This window comes from Aphelocoma coerulescens, chromosome 2 (genome assembly GCF_041296385.1).
Source record: "Aphelocoma coerulescens isolate FSJ_1873_10779 chromosome 2, UR_Acoe_1.0, whole genome shotgun sequence".
NCBI lineage: Eukaryota > Metazoa > Chordata > Aves > Passeriformes > Corvidae > Aphelocoma > Aphelocoma coerulescens.
In genome coordinates, this window is record NC_091015.1 from 72,764,216 (window position 1) to 72,782,448 (window position 18,233).

Below are 18,233 nucleotides of genomic sequence, written 5' to 3' on the forward strand. Positions count from 1 at the left end.
TCATATTACGCTGTAGTCTGCCTTACACACAGCCTATGGCAATGCCCCAACCCACATTATTTTTATAAAGTATCAATTACTTTAAAGAAACACAAAAGCATAGTAACATCACAAATGGTAAGAAGGATATGGAGTTGCCCTTCCTTTCCTTCTGCCCAAATCAGGCAATAAATAAAGAACAGTGGAAGTTCAGTCCTGTATTTTTCAAATGCAGATCAAAATAAGCTCTGATTTACTAGAATTTCTCTGGTAGTTACATTGCAACTTCCTCCACCATCACACCAAGAGGAGCAGAAGAGCCTCTGACACACTGCCTTTAGAAAGCCACCCGGAGGGAGTTATAATTGCTGGTAAATAAACACATTCTCAGACAACACTGTCCTTTAAATTTTGAAAAAATGAAAAAAAGTGGGGGGAAGAAAATAGAAGAACTTATATAAGCAACAATAAATCAACTATGTCTCTCAGCCAAGTTGAAGATGAGACCAACCTGGTATTAAAGAAAGATTTCCAAAACTGTACTCTTTAATGCTAAAACTTTTAAAGTAGAATCAATATCCTATTGCCAACAGAACATTTTCGATTTCTCAATTTTGCAAAAACTGCCTTTTAGAAATATTTTGCAATAGCACGATAACAAGTCTTATCCTTTAAATACAGTCACCCTCTCACACACATTCTTTGTAAAATGGGAAGAAATCTTAAATGTACAAACTGAACACATGCACAATATATGCTCTTAGCTTTGTTTTTGTTAATAGTTTTGACTCAAGTTTAACACCTTTCTGAGCTGAGGGATCTCATTTAAAGCACAGTAAATTTTACCATAGCAATGACAGCTAGAGGACAATGTCATTATTGCAAAACTACCTTTCAGTATTTTCAGGTCTAGTTACAAAGTATTTGGGAACACTGCACTAACAGCCTAGTTCATTTCCTAATAGAAATCTTTCTTTAAGAAATACAGAAGTACAAATATTTTTCATGAAACACTGGTTCTAGGTAGTCAAATGAAGATGATGAAAAGAGGTTAATTTTCAGAAATTACATGTTATCTGAAAGAAAACTTTAAAAAAGAGATGAAAAAATGTTTTTAAAAATACCTCAAACTTCCCAATTTTAGTAAGTTAAATTCATCAAAACTGAAACATCAAATTACAATCTTGGTCAAAGGATACTGACTTGCTCATTTTTTTTTCTCTGTCTACATATGTGTAGATATTGTTATACTCACTATAACAACCAATTATGGATCAATAACTATGTGGCCTCTGAGCCAAGTGAAGATCCATTCACCCATTTTACTTTTTTCTCTTACAAAGATGATTCAATGATACAGTAGTACCTCATCCCAAAGAATACTGAAGGCACTTTATTAACTGAAGTCAAAGCTCTGTGGTTTCTTTTTCAAGGTAAAGCTTGGTAACTCAGTCACCAGTGGATTTAACTCTTCAGACTGCCTCAAATTTAAACAAAATAATCATTGCTATTTGCCATTCTGCTTAATAGTGTGAAGTACAAAAAGCACCAAACCCTCAACTGTGTCTGTGTAATTCATGTTTAGTCCCCTATGCTTCTTCCACTTCCATTTTAACAGAGGGCTTGTCTTAGAGCAAATAAACTGTGATATTTTTAAGAATATGGTAATTGATACTTTCATCCTCGATGAAGCCTGGAAATTTTCAGGCTTCAAAGGGCACTGGAAGTCAGTTCCAACAACAGCCTCCCTTTCTTTCTCCCCTTATGCCAAAACCAAAGCAAATCACCCTCAACTGAAGGAAGGTTTACACGTTGTATAATGCAAGATGATGAACAGGAAGGGGACATGGCAGGAAGATTCTCTGCTGCTTTATCCAAGAGAAAGGCAACGAAGTCTAGATGTTGATATCGACCTATTGAAAACATTTAGAAAAACCTTGGATTTCTAAAGATACATACCCCTATAATACTCAAGCCTTTCAGGTACTCCTGGCGAGGTTGGGCTTGGGGTACACAGCCTGCTAGAACGACTTTCTTCTTCCCTTCTTGGGCTTTCCTAAAGGACAAACAGTGCGTTAATATTTTTTGAGAACTATAATTTTCAACTTCAACCTATTATGCATGTGACAACAGAAAGCAACCACAATAAAAAACCTCCCCAAATCAGAAACAACTTGTACATGTTTCAGCCTAAGAAACCAAAACACCAAAAGAACCCCATATGAAGTGACAGCACACAGGGTTCGTTTTGGGATGTATCTACAGAGACCATAACCATTGCATATGTTGGACAAAAACACAACCTTGAAAGCCCTAATCAAGTTCACTTAATTTTCATTTGCCAAAATGGTAGAAGAAAAACCCTAACCCTAGGGTTAGGTCAAGAAAGGTTGGACAGAGCTATTAACCTCAATTCAAAAAGTTACACAGAATGCAAGGGTCAGAGGGACAGCCTAAGCAGGCAGGAACCTCCAGCTCTGAACAGACATATTTATGTAGTACCAGTCAGAACTGACCAGTTACATCAGTCTTCTGATGTTTCCTTAAAATGTTTATTTGTTTTGAAAGATGCAGTTACTTTAAAATGTTTAAGTATTTAAGCATATTGAGCACTTTCAAGCGGTAAGTACCTGCCTCTGGGCAGAGAAACATTTGTCTGGATTTTAACTTATATAATTCCTTAGCTTTAATGCTACCTTAGCATTAAGCAGGAAATCAAAACACTAAGATTAAATGGTTGACACTGTTCATTTCCTTTGTAGCATTTCTACTTACTTTGAATTCAACAGTGAGTATCAAGCTAGCGCTAAGTCTCGAAACTAATGGAAGGCCTGCACAGAACTAGTGGCTGCACACGAAACAGTGAGATGCAAAACCTGCTAATATTCATTCAACTTTGAAGATCATCCATTAGCACATTGACCCAACACAACAACTGCATTACAATGTGCAAAACATGAAAGAAGAAAAGTGCTGAACAATTTTAGCAGATTTGCTAGGTCTAACATACTATGGGTTGCTCCAAGAACAATCTTTCACAGTTGCATGTTGTATCACCACCTCCTGGCAGGTTTCTGTCAAACTGGAACCTTGTACAACCATCTTTTCTCCAGCAATGTATGAATTCATGAAGTGTTTACTGTTATGTTCGAATAGGCTAGGACATGTCACAACACTTTTCAGAAAAAATATCCAAAATACACAAGTACTTAGATAATTTTATACTCATCAGCTTGCTTGACCTGTCTCAAACCTGAATGCACTAAAGTGATCTTCAACAAGCACACAGCTGCTTCGTGGGTGTGTATCAATCTCCAGCTAAGGCAATTTTAACAAAAAACCCCCAAACCAACCCAGAGTGGTACCACACACAGTTCCACTACTCACAGTTTTCACTTCACACTTGTAATATGGACAAATCTATTTACAAATTACAGCACAAATGAAAACTCACCATAACACACAAATTGTAACATTAAAGGAGATCATAGGCCATTTTGCTAAATACCTTGTGTTGTCTGCTGCACTAAAATGAGGTATTTTAAAGGAAAGAAATTAATATCCTATACAAACACAAATGAGAAATAACAGGAAAAAATATTATGATTGTTACCTCATATCCAATATAAATTCAGCAAATGTCTATAAAATACCTGATATTTTTTGAGTGGGACGCTCAGGAAATGTTCAGACATTCATAACACAGAACCTCGTTGGTCCTCTACTTGCACACTAAGTGTGTAATATAAATGCAAATCTTGTCACCTCTTCCTTGATAATATTTCTGCAGGTAAAGAACTATGATGTAATGCTAATTTAGCATTTATTTCTTAGGCACAGAATATAGCAACATGTCTCCAAAACTTGCAATCCCTCCTTTCTTTCAGTGGTAAATATTTAAGGATTTTGCAAAACTTCAACGGAGGTTACCTACTACATAGCCAAGAAAAAATAAGAAAATAAAAATCATACTTCATGCATTACCTGTCACATAGCACCATGTGACAATCCACTAACTCAAAGGATAAAAATCACTACTTATATAGTCTAACAGGCTCAACCTAATGCCTGGAGGCAAGACAATAAGCCCTGTCTCCAGCAAACAAAGCACACATCCCTAGGCAACTTGGCATCTGGTATAATCTGCTGCAAGCAACAGCCCTCTCCATCTACTTGAAAACCTGGGAGCACTACAGAAGAAAAAGCTTTTATTCACATCTTTTTATCCGAGAAAAAAAAATAAACAAAGTTTCCCTTGACACATTAAATGGCATTTTAATGTTATTTCACAGCTTTAACATTTTGCCATATCTTCTGGGACTTTAACTAGAGCTAGGGGCGGAAAAGCTAAAATGAATATTCTTCATTATAAGCATTGCCTTCATGTAACTTTTTTTAAGTTGTACAGGTCTCTACAGAATAAAGAATTTTGTACACTGAGATTTTTTTCTTTAAAATGCAATTAAGTGGAAATGCCAGAACTAAATTTTCAATCATAGCCAATTTTCATTACCTTCATAATACACTGCAATACATAAAACCCACCATAAATGAAAAGCCATTGTAAGGAAATTATGAAATTTTTTGCCTCATTTTCAAGAAACCACTTCTTGAAACATGCATTCCAGTGCTATATTGTCACCTCCTTTTAATATTGTTTAATGAGCCCTACTCATATTAACAAAAGCCTGCAAAAATTATTCTTCAGAAATCTAGTTAGCACGAGAACTGTATTAGAAGAGCCTTTCTTCTTCAAAAACATGAATAGTAAGAAGAATAATACCTCATGGAATCTAGTAGGTGGCATGAATAAATACATCTTCTCTTTCAGAACTCTTTATATTTTTAAGTTACATGAACCCTACCTTGAACTTTCAATTTAATTGACTCATGAAACATCTTCTAGAAATACTCTTTTCTAAAAACTACTTGCAAGATATACGTCTGAATAGAAATTTAATTAGAGCAATTCTTTTTTTTAAGAAAGGAATTATTCAAGCTACTTCTTAAGTAATGGGTGGGGAACAAAAAACAAGTGGGAAACAACAGGGGGGTGAAGTGCTGCATACAGCGGAGGACTCATACAAGATCACAGATTTATGCTCCCCTGCAGAGATACAGACACTGCAACTATAAATGCACTATCAGACTTAATGAAATATGTTCAATGTAGTCTGCCTTTCAAAAAGCAAATCTGAGAACCTAACTGGAGAATTTCTGCCTTGCTTATGTGCACTTTTATTTATGTTAGGAACTTTCCCAAACTGGAGTATTTTTCTCACAATTTTATGTAACTTGTTGCATGGCTCCTCTAATTTTTATTTTTTAAGCTCCAAGAAAATTTGGTCAGTAATACAACAAAGACAAAGAAACACCTCCCACCCTCCTAAGAAGCTCCCCATAAGCATTTGCTACATCAGCACAGTGTGTATAGCAACACTGCTGGACACCATGGCACCCAGTGCAGGAAGCTGTTCCACTTTTTCATGACTCACACAGCTACTCGTGTGGAACCACCAGAATAAAAAGTTAGGGACATTTCCCTGAGGTTCAAATCTAAGGAAGGCAATAAAAAAGTTAAAGCAGAGAAGATGGGCCAAGTTCAACAGAAGACAATCTGTGATACTGAAAGTAATTGCTAACTTGCCTTTGCTAGAGACAAGAGGAGCCAGACCACCGCTGCTTGCCTCCTCATTTCCCTTTCCATAAGCAGAGCTGCCTGCTGGATTTTTGTAAGCTGTGAACTCTTATGTAACTCATTGCTTTCAGGGAGCCACCACTACTCCCCACCAAGGGATCCCAGCTGCACAGGAAGGCTTAAAAGGCCTTTGAAATCAAAAGCAGTCTAGTCTGCAGGGAGGAAAGCTGATAAACTACAGACTTGTCAGCATGAAACATGCAATTTGTATAGTGCTGCTCTAGCACCAGATATGTGAAACTAAGTATTATGCCTGCAAACCCCACATTTTTTCCTTCAAAACCCATTGTTGGTGGAATTAAATAATGAAGAAGTGTATGAACAATGAGCAGAAGGTTGTCTGCAGCAGGACTAAGTAACAGTCAAATACAAGTAAGAGAAGAAGCAAGAGCAAAATTTTCAACAAAAGCAAGAAATTAAGGGGGAAAGTGCTTTTTTTTTTGCAGCGAGCTTCTTCAGCTTTGTGTTGATAGCACTTGGGAAATGTTCATAAAATAAGAAGTATTTCTAATGCTAAAGTACAACAGGAAGTAACTTTGTTATCTGAAATGAAAAAGTAATTATTTCAACCTGAATCCTAGTAGGCAGATGACAACTGACCATCCATGAACTATTCCCACCAAATGTAGCACTCCCCTCCTCACAGTTGTATCTGCACAAACCTGGCAACTTCCCCATAAGATGTATGTACTGAAATTGAATTGTGCAATGCAGCACTGTAGTCTATTCATACCATTCTCATGGCCTCCTATTACACAAAACCACCAACAGTCCTTATCAGGTGTTTTAGAAAGGTGTGAAGCCATAAACAAAGGGGGGGCTTTGTGTCTAGAAGTGCCTAAAGAAATGTCTGTATAAATGAAAAAGTTCTGCTACAGCAGCTCTAGCTAAATACAGTATTAGCTGGGTATATGATGAGATCAGGCTGCCAATGGTTATAAAAAGTAAAATTGAGGAGATACTATTTCCCAGGCTGTAGAAATGGTGTTGTGATGTCTCTGGGGAAAAAGAAATGCTATTTGGCTGAAGATGCAAATATGTGAAAGATCTTCCAACTCTCTCATCTGCTGAATTAATCAGCAGAAAGCCACAAGTTTTAAAGAGAGAGCAGCATCCATGGAATGAAAAGATGGTGCCTGTATAGCATTTGGAATACATTCCTGAAAATCCATAAAATCACATAGCTATTTTCTGTTTGAAAAATTACAAATGGTAAGTTGAACTGTAGCTTTACAGGCTTTGAGCCAACATAGTGTCTCATTAGTACCCAAAGGCTCACTTCCATCCTCTCTGTCTGCTGTTGTTGCTTTTACCTTTCTCCAACTTCAACGCCCCCTCTTTCTCACTTCTGACCATCTGGTATCACTCCTCCTCTGCTCCAAGCTCTGCAGCTCACTGGGCCCTTCCAAAGCCCCATTTAACTCACTGATTTAGGAGAAATTTATTGAGTCAAGATTAGGGGGTCTTAACCATTTTGTTCCATCAAGTTAGTCCATGGGAGAAGGGCTGCAGCAGAGCCAAAACAGAGGGCAAGTGAAAGCTGTTGGGAAGGAAACAGAAAAAGAGAAGGATATGGGAACTCCTTGCTGTACCTCTGGAGAGCTTAACAAGTCTCATGAAACATTTGAGGTCACAATATGCTGAGCAGAGTGAGTGAGTAAGAGGCAAAAAGGATGTAAGAAACTCATATATGTTCTGCTTTCAAAGTTAGGGACAGCCCCATACACAAAGGCTTGTGGATAACCTGAGGAAAGCTTGTCAACATTATTAACCAGAGCAGAACCACTCCAGAGTTTGCTTGGGCATGCCAGCTTCCTTGTGCACTTCCACAGCCTCCAAAGAGGCACAATTTATCTGTGAGGCATGTGAAGATGCAAAGCTCATCTGAGGATGTTTATGCTGATTATTGGAGTTTACTGAACTGCTCTTGGAGGACCTGTCTCTAGCAAAGCCGTGGCTCACTGCCATGCTGCATCCACCAAACTTGTCAAATAACATTTCCTTTGGCAAAAACCATCAGGTAACATGCAAATATTCCAGGGCAAAAAAGAGTTGCATGTCCTTCTCCTGACAAAAGTGAGCATGTCTTCTCTGAAAATACTTCAAAAAGATAAAAAAGCTTGCTCCATCAAACTCCAAACTGAGGTTGTAAAGACGTGCTCCAAGCAAAAGTTAATAAATACAAATGTAAAAATATCCTCCTCTAAGGGAGTTTTTTATAGAAGGTGAAATGTCAGCTCTGAGAATAACCCCAAGACTCACATGCTACATACCAAATTACTCCCCAAGTTTCTGAGATGAATGGAAACTTGTCTCTACCCAACTACCTGGCATGTAAGTGAAGTGACTGCAGCTTTGTCTGCAAAAGGCTATCTGATTTGAAACTCTAGACCCAGTCAAATCGGTGCCTGAGTTTTACTCAAATTTTCTGTAAATGTAACTTTACTGGCAGCAATTAAAGATGCAACAGCGATTCATGGGCAGTCATTACTCACACAAATATAGCATGTTAGTGGTAATGATGGTCTTTTCTTCCCGCAAAGACTTTCAAATTAATAGTTCAAAGACTATCAAACTGAAAAATCAGTCCAGAATGTATTCAGGAAGAGGATGAGATGAAGGACTAATCCTCAATCTCACCTTGGACCTCGTTAGTAATTTTTGTAGTCCCAAGCAAGGCTGAATTGATCAATATGAGAGAGAAACTTCCAGGCTGTCTTTTGGCCAGGCTAGGCAAAAATGGTTACAGGCCAGTTCCTGTCCCTCCAGATGATTAAGAAAACAGATTTTAAAAAATCAATAAACCATAACTTTAAAGCAAATCTGCAAAACCCATAATTAGAAGTTATCAGCCTTACAACTGTTCTTAAAAGGAAAGTGTAATTAATGACAATCTGCTCCTTAAAAAATTTCATCTTGGCTGCTGGCAGACAGATTTTTACTTGTTGGCTAAAAAGCATATCTATTTTAAATTTTAATTTTTTTTCTTGTGATTGCAAAGTTGTTGGTTTGGGTTTTTTTTTTTCTTTTTCTGTTTATTGAGAAGATTGAGGGACCTTGTCATGTAACAGAAAATACTAGAAATAGCATTTGTCCTCCCAAGACTGTTAAGCAGACTGGGGCCTGGCAATCTGCTCAGGGGGTGCCAAGACACCCACTTGCCAGTTCAATCCTCCCCCAGCTCTTGTCAAGTGAACAGCACGGTCTGCCAGGACTTCTTAGACACTGACAAACCTTCACTGCCTAACACAGGTGACATTCATGCTTTGTAGAAGGTATTCACTAAAACGTTGAGTCAACGTTTATCTCTGCAGTATTTTGCAAGTGGTCAGGCTCCCACCATTCTTCAGATAAAATGGTCAAGTATTTGGCTTTGCTGCTCTACAAATCTGGCATTTATGAGTTTTGGTCTCAAGCACATTGTTGGTAGGATACACTACAATGCTCCTCAGCTCCTTTACTTCTTCCCTCCTTTCAGTTCTCATCTTTAGCTGCCTGCTGACAGCACAAGTACCCTTAACTTCTCTGAGGTAACAGAATACCAGATACACTGAAGTTCTGCCCACTCAGTCTTTCAAAAGCAGAGGCTGCTGGAAGCCAAACACCCAGGGAACTGCTGCAGGTGGCAAAAACTGGAATTGCCTTTGAAAAAAACTACCAGTTTCTGAATATCCTTGAATCTTTATGTCCTTCAGCACACAGATGGCAAGTTGTAGTAAGATTATAAAAATATTTCACTGTCTTTCTGTATCTCCAGTTTCATGCTAGCCTTCTTGAGCAAGAATCTAAGAAGTGACAATGGTGAGAGAGTTTTCAGAAGCAGAAATAGCTCCAAAGCTGTAGCAGCAATTTAGTTCTTTCTCTGCCTTCTGACACTACTTTCCTCCTTTAAGTGCAAGCATTTTCACTTCTACTACTTCAAAAAAGCAAGACTTCATGCTGCCCCTTCAAATGGGAAAACTTAATCCTGTTCTGAATTTATTTTTGCATATCTAGATGAACTGTTAAAAGGTACACTTGTCTCCAAAACAGTGAAAGGAAGTCTCATATAAATTCACTTGGAAAGTGACACTAAACTTCTGACAGATTAAAGAAATGGAAGTCAAAATCAAAACACTGAACTTTTATAAAAACTACACAGCTCTTACGCTATTCCTCTGTTCTTTCTACACATATTCCTGTACAAATGACAATATTCTATCGTAGTATTTGTGGCATATCTCTCTTTTATATTTAGTTAACTGACAATTTATTCTACTTCACCTTCCCAGTCTTACCCCCCTCTTAGTTCTATTCATCTCTTTTAAAAAAAGAGAAGTGCCGTTTAGGGCACAGAATAATGATTCTAATTAATGTGTGAAATACTACACTGCCTCTCAGGTTCAAAGTACAGGCAGGCTTCGAGTTACATGAATGCATGGCCAATGGTTGTAATAGAAAACCCTGTTGATACAATGACTAAAAAATTAAATTAGTGTTGAATGAAACTTAAATAATCCATTCCTCCCTCCCCCTCCACCCCCCAGAGGTATAGCATGCTTCTCACTAATAGGCTACCTACAAACTCTAAGAAGGATTTGTTCTGGAAGCTGTTAAGAGTACTTCTCCTTTTTTTTTTTTTTGCTAAGTATAACACACCAGCAGTCTTTCTCCATAGGGTAAGGATGGTTAAAATCCAGAAAAAGGAAGCAGAATTTACATGGACTAAACCCACAAAGTAGTACATGATACAGACAGTGTTGTTTTACCAAGTCATCAGAACAAAACCCGTGCACAATTCTATGGTGTGTCTGACATAGAACATTCTGATAAAAAAATCAAGGATAACAAAGGAACTAACAGTCAACTCATTTTTTCTTTGACTCCTCCAGGGCAGCTGAGGAAGAAAACCACAGACCTGAAAGGCAGCCAAAATTCTGAACATCCAAGCTTTTTTTTTTTCTCAAAATCAGGTGGCTACAACTACTACATGAAAGAAACAAAAATAACTTCTTGAGCGCCACTAAATATAGTTTTCATCTTATGTGCACAGAAGACTGTCAGAAGTTATCAAAGAAAAGGAAGCAAAATTCAATGAAGTAATTTTTCAGAACAGTAAGCTGTACATTCTTTTTCCCTTATGGAAATGCTACACAAGCAGCAACACTATGCCTAGTTTTTGTCAGGAATTATGAAATAGATAAGGACTATAACATAGCGTGATAGAACAGGAAAAAAGCAACAAAGAACAGAGCAGAAAATTGAAAGAACAAAAGAGAGAGATTTAAATCCTCAACACTGGAACCTTCATTCTGTCCAAATTGCACTGTATCACATTTTTATTAACATTTGGATTTTCATTTGCTTTAAATGCTTCCAATAAAGCCCAGCAAGCTCTTCCTAATCTAAATAGGTAAGAACTGATCACAGGACCTAAGAGCAACAGAAATTCTCCACTAGCCTCCTACACGCCAGACTCATGACAGCCTGACCATTTTAGCATTTCTCCAATGGACCTGCTCCAGTCTTGTATTTCTCAACTGCCTCTGCTACACTCAAAACACAGTAATCCAGATGAAGCCTCACCAAGTAAAGAACAATAAACTTCTCCTCTCAATATTTTGTTCATGTTTTACTTATTCACAACTGAGAGTAACTCATGAGAGTTGGCTCACGTTTCTTGGTCTTTGCCATACATCCCACATTCTTTGCCACAGGCCACTTATCCATCAGCCATATCTCAGTAAATTATGAAGCTGTGTCAATTAACTCTTAATTGATATCTTTAATTTCTCATTGTTTCATACCATACCTAAAAGAATGGTAAAGAGCCAAACAATTCTCCAGAGACTACATTTTGACCTACAATTTATTTGTATGGTTTCTGTATTGCTAGAACATCTTAGTGGTTTCTACTCTCACACAAATTCATCACAGTCCCTGAAAGCAACAGACTCCTACACGGCTTTAACTTCATGCTTTAGAAGGGTCTTGTACCACACACTACAATACAAATGGAAGAGATATTCCTGTTTTATTTCCTTCAGAGACTGAAGCTTTGAGTCTGTGGTTACATATATAGATTCAAAAGTATAATCCTGCTTCTGAAAAAAAAAGATTTTGTCTTTTTCTATTCAGCCATTTTTAACTACAATATCAAAAACAAACCAAAAATTTTGGGGTGACTTGAATGACGATTGCACTTCACTTTTGCTTGTACTGCTGGAAGAATTCTCCACTCAGTTGTTGTCACTGATGCTTAAGCAGGGGAAGAGAGAAGAGCTGTTAGAAAGGTGGAAGCTCAAAAGTGCATCAAGCAGTGTAAGATGGCTTTAGTGCACTCCCACTGTGAGGTGGGACTGATCAGAGTAGCTACATCTGCTCCTTTCTTACAATTTATGCAGCATGCTTCCCTTCCATTGTGGTTTAGGCTTTTTGATGTACATGGTTGGGAAAACATTTCCAGGGTGGTGCTAAGAGGAAGAAAAGAAAAAGACAAGTCCTAGAAGTAGCTCTGAGAAATTACCAGTTTAGACATCTAAATCTAGTTCAAAATGTATTATTTAGAGAGCTAAAAATTGTAACTTCTGTCAGAGCTGAAGGGGTAATTTCTCTAGGCGTATTAGCTTGCCTAAGAATGTTTCCTAAAATAACCCAGATATCATTCTAGTAGTTTTCACAATAGATGATCTTCTAGAAGTTTAATACACTGCCAGGCATTTTATGGGGGTAATAATAAATGTATGGGTTCATGAAAGTTTTAGGTCACGTGCACATCTGAAAGGTCAGAACAATTTAAAGGATTCTAGCAACAAAATTTTTAATTTCTAACAGACAGCAATCCAGTGTGGATTGAATACAGCACCAAGCCTGACAGAGTTCAAGGAGCATTTGGACAATACTCTTGGGCACATGGTGTGATTGTTGGGGTGGTGCTGTGCAGGGCTGGGAGTTGGACTCGATGATCCTTGTGGGTCCCTTCCAACTCAGCATAATCTGTGTCATTCTTTGTGTGTGAGTGAACATAAATACATGCATATGACAACAGCTACTTCACTCCCAAAGCTCCATTTCCTTTTTTCCCCCTCCAAATTTTCCATAAAATTTAATTCTATCAGATTCATACCACCACAGTGCCCCTTTATCTGCACATAGACAGAATATCCTATTTTTGGAGAACAAGCAGGCTCTAACATTGCACAGCACTAAGTATACAATATGTAACCAGCAGCAGTAACTTTCTGAGCACAGTAAGCCACATATAACACTTCACCAGGACTCCACAGTCTCATCACCCATCCCAGTGATCAGGAAGGTCAGGACAAAGGCCTCAGTGCAATATGTTATTGATCTCTTTAGAGATAATAATCGATCAGAAGAGTAATTAATCATTTTTAAAGGTTACTTTGCAAGTCCTAGGCAAAATAAGCTGGGTGCTTTACAGATAAAGTTTCTGTAACCATCTCTAACCTTTTTCTCAGTCTTTTTTTGGATGTGTGATCACCCCCAGGTGAGTACAGGAAATGGAGGCAGACTCCAGCCGCACGTTTTGTGGGGCTCCCAAACCCTCCTTGAGCAACGGATTTGTGTTCATACTAAAGCTCTGATGAAAAAGGCCCTCCACATTGAAGCTCCTTCCCTGGAATTCACACACACAGTAAACTCACACCAAAGTCCTAACATTCAAGTTTCTCTGTAACATATAAACAGATCATAACAATGATTATATCAACCTTTAAATACCTCTAAGAAATATGAATTGCTTAAACAGCATTTCCTATGCAACCACTTCACATTTTTAATTCATTTCTATTTTTAATACAGCACGCATCTCTGCAGACTTCAAGACACCTCACACCAGGAAACTATACTAAATAATGCAGGGCTCAGCATTAAGCTCACTTAGCTCAAAAGCCTGCTGAATCTCACTGGAAATTGTCATCCTGTTATGAAACTTCAGAAAAGAAATCCCTCTGCTCCCACCAACAATTTCAAAGAAATTCCCTTCTATGGCTCCCAAACACTGCAGAATTTGAGAGGGTGGGAGAAGCGCTAACTGCACAACTTACGCCTTTGAAATTTGCTCTAAAAGATTTCTCATGTCTTTCTTCCAAATTTTTCTAGCAAGTACATTTTTCAGACTCTGATTGCACTAAGCGTATAATATGTTTTCTTTGAAATACTACTTCATTAATAAACATCATGACTTTTTTTTTTCGTACCATATATATTCAAAGATTCAAAGTATTAAATAGGCAATTGAGCCTTTTTTTCTGAATAGTCTGCACACAGGAAGATCTTTGCCTGTCAGCAGGCAGAAGTTTGTCTTTAAAACAGGTGCCAGAGGAAGCCAGAACTTTTCTTTTGAATAAATCTCAAATTAGGAAACTGAGCACTGCACTCCCTGAAACACCCTTCAAAATCTGTACCCCATTCATCAACTTTTCACGTGTCTTGTGTTAGACAACACACTCCAGGTTCCCCTAGAACTCAGGGGAGTGAAGCGTGTGTTAACCTTATTTAAGACGATACAAAACACCGTATGTGTAAGATACAGGCCTAACTGTATCAGCAGAAGGGACTTCAGTAAGGGACAGGACACATGAGCTTACATGCACACTTGTATTTCAAAATACACTACAGAATTACAGAAGTAAAAAGGTAAGTTCTGCACCGCTGTTATACCAGCAGCTCAACCTGATTTTTTTAAGGTGTCTCAGATTTAACAGTATAAAACAGCAAGGAGTAAATATCTTAGGCTCCTAACCTGCTTTTAATAATACCCTTTACATAGAGCTAAACAGTGCTGAACTTCTATTGCTTCCCCCCCCCCCCCCGCCTCAAATTAAAGCTTTTACCCCGTTATGTGCCCCGACCATGGATCAAGTGAAGGCCAGATCAACCCTGATGACCTTCAAAAGACTTGAGAGCCTTCACTCCCCATGTACTCTCCTTAAAATGTTGTTACAGCTACATTCTCCCTCCCTACTCCCATGAGTGTGCCAGAAATTGCTCTTACTTTCCACCTCCATTCACAATATATATCAATTTATTTCTGCCAGTATTTGCCACTTTCTGAAAAAGCTATCAGATGTTGCACGCAAGAGTGTCTTCCCTCTGACAGGAATTGGGCAGGGCCAGACAAGACCCTACAAGTAAAGCAAGGTTAGCTTAAAGAGACACCATGGAAATAGTTGTATCTAAAATAACACTGAGATGGATAAACTGTGTATCCATCCAGTTTGAAACGTCCTCAGTGTCAGAAAATCACAATGTCAATAACAGAGATACCAAATTATAAAACACAAAGACAGACACCAAGAATTATTTGCTGCAGCAAACTTCTCCCAAACCATGCCTCTAACAATTTCTGCTTTAAAAAGAAACCCAGGAGAAAATGCAGGTAAATATTTTACTATTCATACATTGGCTTTATCAATTTTAAAGCACAAAACCAGAGCACCCGTGGTGTTTACAATGAGCTATAACATTCAACAGGACTGCTCAAGCTCTGAAAGTACATGAATAATTTGAGAGTTTGCACATAACTCTCAAAAGTTATAAATTTTAACAAGCCAACTCCTTAATTTCATGTTCCTTATTCTAAAATATATGCACTTGACCTTCACATCAGAATGGGCAATTATACTCTCCACATTTTCAACTTACATACAGTTTAATTAATGCTACAAACTGTTCCCACTCTTGGTATTCTACATCCTGGTATTAGAGAACCTGTAATACATTTACTTCATTTAATACTGCCCAATACAATACAAAATGCTTTTATTTTTATGATTTTTCTTTTTGCAAAACTGGACATAATTAAAGGCATGAATAAATTGAAAGGAACTGTTCATGCTGCCAATGTTTTCCTGAAACCAGTATTTGCTGACTGTTACTACAAAAAGAAGACACATAATGCTAATTTAGAGAAACCATGGCTGAGGCTATAGTCTACAGTCAGTGTCTATCCAGCTATCATCTTCCAGAATTTATCCAATCCATAAAACACACACTTCAATTCCTATTTGTACCACAGAAAGTGCTTGGGAGCTGTTTGAAAAAACCTGTATATTCTCTCCTGTTCTTCTCAAACTCCCCAGCTATACATACCCTTCCTTCTACAAATGCAGCACTCCACTTGCCACATGATCATCAGCTAATATCCCAGAAAGAGCTCAAACACCAGACTGGCAGTTCTGTACAAGCCCAAGTAACACTGGATGCTTTTTCCATGATTATCAACAATAGTTTTCTCTATGGACTATAAATTATGCTCTTGTATCTTTTGCTTAGCTTACAGTTCTCTCTAGGACAAAGAAAGCTTGTAAGTAAATCAACAGTTTGGAGCATCTTGCTTTCCTGTTGTTATTGTTTTATTATTAACCCAATATTAGCACTGCACTGGTCTAATGGAACTTTCTCAGTATTGTGACATTTGTTTGATTCAACATCCATAAATTATTACCACAGCCAATGGCATTTTAAAAAGCTAGCACTTACATGCTTTGTATAAATTTGTATAGGAAATACTGGAGATATATAATAAATATACATCCTTAACACCACTTCAAAATTGGTAGGCTCTCTTTTCTTACTTCTAATGCATATAGCCTTTCCCTTATTCTCAGAGCTCCCCACCATATATGTTCCCTTAATAACACTAGTGTCTCTTTGCCAAAAATACTAGATTTTTTTACCCTTCATCGTGTAATATTTTCCACTTTCCTGTGGATATCTAAAAAAGCTACCTTAACATCACCCAATTAGACCTTTATTCCACATTCCTCATTCTTCTTGATTACAAAATTGTGGACTAGCTAAGGAGCTGTTCTCACATAAATCTCAATGTAGTCTAAATTTTTCTTCTATGACAATTTTACTGGCTTCTTTATTTCTTTCCAAATGACAAACACATTATTCACTGAGATAATACCCACTGAAGATAATCAGCTTCACAAAGTCCCCAATCCTTCTCAATCTATCAGTCTGAAATCCATTTATGATTTCATCTTCACCTGACACAGTTCAAAAATAGCTATCACCTCATTCTAGGTAGAAAAATGTTTATAGTAGAGATATAGACATAATTAAATGTGATGTTTGACATTTTCTGAAAAACACTGTTCAGTTCAGGAACCAGATGAACAGTCCAAACAGGTCAGAGGGACAAATAGTTGTGTTGGAAGGCACCTTGTAACACTGAACTTCTATTTGTCAAGCAAATCTCACTCCAGCAGAAGTTGCCCATCTGTTGTGTGTAAAAATAGCAAAACCAGTTTGTTTGCATTCCCAGTAAAAGCTAATCAGTGTGGGGGAGTAAGACATCTTTGCTTACAAACAGGCTTCCTGGAAGAGCGATGTAGAAGTTACTGTTGACAAGGACTCCTCGCGGGTGGTAGTGGGAGGGAAGGAGAGCTTCCCAGTTTTACTGAAAATCACCACTGTTGGCTATGATAACAGGGTGAAAACAGTGAAGGTCTTAGGAAATTGAGTAAAACAACCTCAAAGTAAAATTGTTTAGGTTTATAGTATGAATTTCAGAAATCCTCATAACATCATCACAGATCATGGTTTTACGTGGGGACAGAAGAAAACCTCTCTCTTTAGGAAGCTGAGGACCAACTACTGTTGGTCCAAGCTTAAAAAAAAAAAGTAGTCCGGGTAAATAACAAAACTAATGAAATTACAGGCTGATAGTTAAGATAGTTAAGTAGCTGTTTTCCCTCTATATAACAAGTCATTTGCTTTCAAGAAAACTCTGATTTTTGCCTTAAAAATTATGTGCCAGAGAAGCTGACTGGCTAAATCTTCCCAACTTCTTCCAATACACATCTAAGAAGTGCTGTTTAAAAAATATTCCACAGACAGTAAACTATTTGAAAAGAAACACAAAATATCAAGTATTTTTAAGCACCACCTGCAGCAAAGGGAAGCAGCAGAGCAGCAAAGTTTTTAATTACCTGCTGCAACAAAAACCACACAACACTTGAAATTATCATGGTAAGTAAGCCCTAATAGAAAAAGTTCATCTTTTTGTTGCATCTGTTATCCCAAACCACAATTTTGATTAATAATTTAGCATACTCGAATGGTTAACACTACATTTATTACTCCATATTCTAAATAATCAACAACCTCTCCTAAAGGAGGGCAATTACTGTCTGAACATTTTAAGTTCATTGTATTCCTCTCAGAAGCCTGTGGTTATTGATGCAGGATCTCAGAAACCATTACTTTCACAAGGATTTTGGATAGAGTGAACTTTTCTCAAGCAAGAGAAGTAAAAGCTACAAAGCCAGTTGACACAAAACACAGAAATCTAACTCTGGCACATATGAGCCTCTGGAAAATTTGGCCTCATTTCTGCCAAAACAGTATTTACAATAAAATGTAAGTGCTGAATAGGCTGAAGACTCGTGACAGATGCCACATGATTTTTAACTATGGTTATGAGGGTCAACATCTGATCTTGAACTATGCCATTAGAAGACATCATTAGCAAAACAAAAGCTCCCAAGTACCAAAACAACTGACATTCACTAACAAGTATTGCTCACTAAATAAGAATTAA

The 18,233-nt window shown here is 37.6% G+C and overlaps 1 protein-coding gene across 6 annotated transcripts in view; it reads right to left on the minus strand.

Annotated features, from left to right (window-relative positions):
• CDKAL1 (CDK5 regulatory subunit associated protein 1 like 1) overlaps positions 1 to 18,233 on the minus strand; it is a 383,689-nt gene that overhangs the window by 264,847 nt on the left and 100,609 nt on the right. For all 6 annotated transcript variants that reach the window (XM_069007992.1, XM_069007993.1, XM_069007996.1 and 3 more), the window contains exon 6: positions 1,939 to 2,035. In XM_069007992.1, coding sequence (XP_068864093.1) covers positions 1,939 to 2,035 — 97 coding nt within the window. The remainder of the gene's footprint in view (positions 1 to 1,938; positions 2,036 to 18,233) is intronic.